We start from the raw sequence: 6,550 nt of genomic DNA on the forward strand, positions 1-6,550 counted from the left end.
AGTGGAGCACAGCTTGGCTTCTAAGGTGACATAAGGCCCATCTACAGTGGACATGGTACTTAAATTCAGAAGATATCCTAGAATCATAGCAAGGAAAAGAATGTGAGACAATAGGGAAGGAAAATCAATGTTCTAGATAAGCTTATAATTGCCAATGATTTTTTCTTTATAGTGTATTTAATGTACTGAATATCTTACTTTTTTATATCTACTTTCAATCAAAGTGAATTTCTCAATTATTTGTTCATTTTTATTCTGGAACAAAAAAACCATTAAATTTCACATCAAATTTGTCATGCACTTAAATTGTTCATTAAAGAAATTAATGTTTCTTAACAATAATCATTCCCTTAATATTTCAAAACCCTTCTGATTATATAGCAAAATAGTACTCCTGGCCCCTAAGTCATAGGTATAATTAAATTTTACAAAAGACCTAAATTTAAAAATTTTTTTGAGGTGTTAAAAAGATTTTTTTGGCCGGGCGCCGTGGCTCAAGCCTGTAATCCCAGCACTTTGGGAGGCCGAGACGGGCGGATCACGAGGTCAGGAGATCGAGAGCATCCTGGCTAACCCGGTGAAACCCCGTCTCTACTAAAAAATACAAAAAAAAACTAGCCGGGCGAGGTGGCGGGTGCCTGTAATCCCAGCTACTCAGGAGGCTGAGGCAGGAGAATGGCGTAAACCCGGGAGGCGGAGCTTGCAGTGAGCTGAGATCCGGCCACTGCACTCCAGTCTGAGCAACAGAGCGAGACTCCGTCACAAAAAAAAAAAAAAAGATTTTTTTTGACAGGTTAATAGAATTGATAAGTGCTAAAAAATAATCATTCTCACCAGCTCCGAGGGCATAGCCTTCCCCCACCAAGTAATTTCCAGTATGTGTGTAATGTGAAGCATGACATGCTTACTGCACAGTTAAGCTGTTGTTTTGAGGGAAAAGGCTATACGGAACAAGGTACAACCCCAAATCTGGAGTGCGTTATATCCAAAGGATGTGGTCATTCCTTGAGTGACAGGCCACTCATCCATAAACAAAGCAAGTCCTGCCAATTTGAAATCATAAACTGAACAGGATCACCCAAAGAGGCTTAAGAATCTGGAATCTCTCTTGATTGGCATTGACTGTATGGTGGTGAGAAGAGACAGTTCCTGCTAGTGGGCAGTAAGGTTCCAGCTGCCACAGGGTGCTAGAATGAGAGTGGGAAGATGAAGAGGCCAGGCCAGTAATCTATGATGTTGGGCCAGACGTGGGCTTCTCAGGGTAGGAAGATCAAGAAATGAAGTAGGGTCTTGAAGCAAGAAAGCTATAGCAGAACCAGAAAACTACATCCTGCCTTTGTTGTTTTATGTTTCTTGTTTATTTCCCTTCTTTTCTTTTGCTCCCCGCTTGATAGCAGCATAAAAACTTAGTGAACATACTACCATTTCATGGCTACTCAAGGAAAAGGATGTATGTCCTTCTTTGACCAAGAGCTCAAAGGAAGTGCTGTACTCCTGGGTTCCCAGTGTGGCTGTTGTGACAGCAATAAACCAAGAGAGAGATGCCAAGTGGGAGGTGGAATTCAGGAAGATGAGAAATGCAGGGGTAGGAGTTGGGGGACAGATTTTCTCTTAACATGAAGGATGTCTGGATATGCTATTCTTTCCTCAGCCTATGAGAGTATTGGTAGTGTTCACTGGAGAAGGACATTAGTCTAACATGAGGCTATATACAGAGTATTGGCAAAGGACTAACTCTCTAGTCCTCCCCCACCACACCCTCTTTCAGGAAGAAGGCAGCAGAAAGCTGTGACATTGATGAAGGACCCCATAAGCTGCATTTTGAACACCTCTAGCTCTATTACTATTCATACACATCTTCCTCGAGAAACCCCAAATGCAATGTTACATGTTCAGAGTCAACCGTGTTCTGTTAGCTAATTGATGTTGGTTGAAATATAAGGGTAGAATTGAAAGCTAAGCCATCAGAAGTATATACAGGATGGATGAAGGGCAAGAAAGCAGACTGGAATGGCTGAGGCTGTAGCAGAGGGAAAATTCCAGAAGGAAAGAGAGAGAGAGAGAGAGATTTTTCATGCTTGAAAGCATTCGTCTGCAAGGAATTGAGTGAGATGGAGAAAGGGCTTCTTGGTGGCAAGAGAATGAGAGACATCTGGAGAACATGTAGGGAAAGGAGAAAGAAGATGCCTCAATAGCAGAGAAGGCTGGAGGCATCTAGGAAGTAGGATCATAAGGCATCACGTGGAAGGTAGGAATGGAACCAAGATGTACTAATTACCACTATGTGCTAGGCATGAGCTGTTCTCCTGAATCATCTCATTTAATTCTCACAATGTCCAGCACAGTGCTTGGCATATAGTAGGCACTCAAAAATATGTTGAATATTTAATATTAATTAAATAAAAATAAAATATTTAATACCAAATCAATAAAAGTGTGAACAATGCTAAGAGATGTCTATTACCAATTACATCTTACAGATAAGAACCTGAGGCCCAGAAACATTAGGAAACTTGCCCAATATGTCACAGCTAGTAAGAAGTAGAAGGACAATGACTTCAAAGTTCCAGCGGTGGAAGGAGGAGGGTGATTTGTAAAGATCCTGTGGGTAATCTAGAAAAAGGCATGATGCTTGGGTGTCGCCCAGAGACTGAGAGAGGGAGGAAAGAATGAAGGGCCAAGGGAACTGGGCTAGGGAGGAGGGCGAGAGGCCACTTGGAAAGAATTCTTCTTCTAGAAGAATGGGGACCCTGTCGGACGGCAAAGGGCAGCATCCAGGCTAACATAGCAGGTGAGCTGGGTGGGGGGCAGGACGGAAGCACAGCCACTGCTGACATTGCAAAGGGTCTCTGTGGGCAGCCAGGGATCTGAGGTGGGCGAGATGGAGAAAACGGCTACAGCTGTAAAGTGAAAGAGCCAGGCAGGCTGAGATGGAAAATACTAACAGCTTGCGCACAGGACACGGCAGAAGAGAAGGCTTCGACGGGAGGTGGCCTGGTAGGCGGCTGGGGAGAGGGTGTGGCCTGGGACTGGAGGGAGGCTGCACGCTAGGCCTGCGTTGGGGATCGTCTGCGCGGCCGCGTCTCACCTGTAGGAGCTGCTCACTGCACTCGCCACCTCCTCGCGGATTTGCCGGTTGAGGGCATCTGCCGCGGCGCGCCCCCTGCCAACCTCGGGGCCGGTGGCCTGGACCTGGGTCTGGGCGGCGGGCAGCGACGTCTGCTCGTGCCCCAGGCCCTCGGCGCGGCGCACCATCCAGGCAGGCCCGGCCTTCCTGCGCGTGTCGCGCTCGTCCGCCCCGGACGCCTTTCCGGCCGCCAGGCCGCCCGCTCCGCCGGGGGCCGGCTCCTGCTCCCGGGCCTCAGCGGCGGCCTGCACTGGCCAGCGCTCCTGGCTCTGCGGCCGGCGCTTGGGCGCCCCGAGGATGGGCGCCGACGCCTGGGAGGCCGCGGGGATCTGCACGGGCTTGGGGATCCACGGGTGGTCTCCGCGGCGCGGCAGTGGCCAGGCGCGGAAGTCCTTCTGGTACTGGGTCTCGCGCTCGAAGGGCGCGTCGGAGGGCTGGTACTCGCTGCGCGGCCGGCAGCTGGGCTCGGGCCGCTGCACCTTCCAGGCGCGGTAGTCCTGCCGCATCACCGAGTCCGCGGGGCCGGAGGTGGAGCCGGAGCCCAAGCCCGGACCCGGCCCGCCCCGGCCGGGGCCAGCCGCCGGTTCACGCTCACCGCTAGGCCCAGGCGCTGGCCCCGTTGCCCGGGCAACTGCATCCAACTCGCCCTGGGCTGGCTGCGTCTCTATGGCAACCGCGCGCGCCGAGGGGGGCGCGAGCGCCGGCTGCGCCTGCTGCTGCTGCGGCGGCGGTGGCTGCGGCGGGGCGCCCGGGTGCTCGGTGGCCTCCGAGTACTTGGTGAAAACCAGCGGCACCGCTATGTCCGCTTTGTCCAACTGGTTCCAGAAGCGGGCGATGCAGCAGGCCCTCGTGATGCACGGCCACGCCATGATGCTAGCTGAAAAGCCGGCCCCCTCTTTCTTCTTGTGGTTCTAAAGCAAGTCTCTAATCTTCCTTCAGCCTCCGATCCGGACCAGCCAATGTGGTTCCCACCGTTTTCTACCCCCGATCAGCCAGAGCTAGTTCGCCCTCCTCCCTCAGCGAGCACTCGGCGAGAGCTATCCTAAGAGAGGCTGTAGAGTCCCTCGATTACCGGTTGCAAACGCCTTTGGGAGCGCAGTCTGCTGCAGGCGCCGAAGGGCGAGAGGCACGGCGTTCCCGAGTCCCCGGCGAGGGTGTCTGGGACGCGCCCCTCCCTGCGGCTGCGGCGGCGCACAGACCTCGGTCGAGCGCGGCGACGTGAGGAGAGGTGGCTGCAGGCTTAAGCCATGGCGCAGAGGAGGGGCCGGGCGGTGTAGCCGCAGGGTTCGCGTCCCGGGCTCGAGTCTCCTTCCTGCCGGCGTCCTAGTGCAGCCGGCCACCTAGCAGGACTGGGAGGCCATCACCTCCAGCGAAGACCGAGCATTGCTGCCTCCGCCGCTGCCCGCGAGGATGCCGCAGCCGCCGCCGCCACTGCCTCTTCTCCTGGGAAGCGACCCCACCCTTTTCTGCAGCTCTCGGTCTCTGCTGCTGCCGGTGAAAGATGCTGCAGCAGCTGCTGCCGCCGCCTCTGCCTCTGCTGTAGGAAAGCGGCCCCACCCTTTTACGCCGCTCAGCAGGGAGGAAAAAAAATCCAGGAACGATGCTGACTGAAAAAGTGCCGGGAAAAAAAAAAAAAAACACCTGCTGTCGTCAGCTTGCGCTGCTGGGAGCTTGTCCTCTCTCGCCACCTCCCTCCGCACTGGCAGCTCCTCCCTCCTCTGCTCCCGGGCAGCAGCAGAATCTGGGGCCGTAGTGGGTTCAAGTCCCAAGTTCGTGAGGACTTTCTGTCCTTGGGCTTGTCGCTTCATCCCCATGAGTCGGAGGCTCCTCTTTTGTAAAATAGGGCCAAACGTTGGTGGAGGGGGAGCTATTAAATTTTAAAACATGGAGGAAACTCCTAGTGAAATGTCTGTCGCAGAATAGATGTTTTGAAAAAGGGAGCTGCTGGTATTGGTCAAAACCTCCTGGTTCAAGCACTTGCCAGTCTTACGCACAGGCCTTGCTCAGATGTGTGGGAATGGGAGCACCAGGGCTGGTGGTGCCCTGGCTGTTCCCTTCCTAGGGAATCTTTGCGAAGGTATGTTTTAGACTCTCCCAAGAACCACCCAGCCCCTGTTCAGTTCAGGGGCCACACTGGGGCAGAAGTAGAGAAAAGAAAATTCTTGAAAGTAGCTTAATTGTGGAGGTTGGGTGTGGGTCGGAGCTGTGCCCTAGGAGAGGGCAGTGCCTGGCCTGCAGGGGCCTTCTGGCACGTTCTCACTCTTCGCGGTTGCTCTTCTTCTGTCTTTAAAGCAGAAGAGATTTTGGAGTTGGAAACCTGGTTTGGCTCTGCTACTCTCTGTGTCACTTGGGCAAGTTAAGTCATCCCTGGGCTTCAGACTCCTCATCTGTAGAATGGAGGAAATACTTACTAGCTGCCTCAAAAATGGTTTAGTGGGCCGGGCATCGTGGCTTACGCTGTAACCCCAGCACTTTGGGAGGCTGAGGCGGGTGGATCACCTGAGGTCGGGAGTTCAAGACCACCCTGGCCAACATGGTGAAACCCTGTCTGTACTAAAAATACAAAAATTAGCTGGGCGTGGTGGTGCGTGCCTGTAATCCCAGCTTCTCAGGAGGCTGAGGCAGGAGAATCGCTTGAACCTGGGAGGTGGAGGTTGCAGTGATCCGAGACAGCACCATTGCACTCCAGCCTGTGTGACAAAAGCAAAACTCCATCTCAAAAAAAAAAAAAGAAAGAAAGAAAGAAAAGAAAAGAAAAGTGGTTTTGTGAGGATAGTTAATGACCCAGGGCAGAAGCTTTGAGTCAAATCTAATCTGCAGGGATTCATGGCTTTTGTAGCTCTTAACTGTATGGCAATGGGCAAATCACTACAATCTTCTGACCTTCAGTTTCATCTATGAATGGGGGTACCAATACTGAACTTGCAAGGTTGTTCTGAGAATTAAAATGAGATAATGCACTAAAAATGCTTACCACAACATCTGGCATATGGCAATGGCTCAATAAATGGTAGCTATTAGTATCCAAAAGGCTCACCCAGAAGACCCCTAAGTGGAGCATCCTAAGAAACCACTTGCACACCTTCTCCAGAAGATCTCTTGTTCCTCCAAGTAACTTTTGTTCTGTCTTTGCTGTCTCTCAATTTATGTCTCCTGCACTCCTCCACTAGCTACATCCACTGGACTTCAGCTCTTTTCCCCTACAATATAGGCAGAGTTTTCAGCATCAGTTAAGCTGGCAGCATTGGTGTTTCTGGGGGAGAAAGTCATGTATGTGTTTAGATTATAAATGGATTGCACAAAACAGATTTTCTTTAACCCTAGAATCAAATAGGATGAGAAGACAGCTCTGATTAGTCAATTATCTGCTGAACTTCCTGCTACTTAGGTCTTTGCCTCTTGGTGATTTGATTTGAGATCCGT

The 6,550-nt window shown here is 51.7% G+C and overlaps 1 protein-coding gene across 1 annotated transcript in view; it reads right to left on the reverse strand.

Annotated features, from left to right (window-relative positions):
• Positions 1-3,996, reverse strand: part of MAP6 (microtubule associated protein 6) — a 78,711-nt gene extending 74,715 nt beyond the window's left edge. The window contains exon 1 of the mRNA XM_023209137.1: positions 3,089-3,996. Coding sequence (XP_023064905.1) covers positions 3,089-3,996 — 908 coding nt within the window. The remainder of the gene's footprint in view (positions 1-3,088) is intronic.
• Between the last annotated feature and the right edge of the window lie 2,554 nt (positions 3,997-6,550).

The sequence above is a fragment of the Piliocolobus tephrosceles genome, chromosome 13 (genome assembly GCF_002776525.5).
Source record: "Piliocolobus tephrosceles isolate RC106 chromosome 13, ASM277652v3, whole genome shotgun sequence".
Lineage (NCBI taxonomy): Eukaryota > Metazoa > Chordata > Mammalia > Primates > Cercopithecidae > Piliocolobus > Piliocolobus tephrosceles.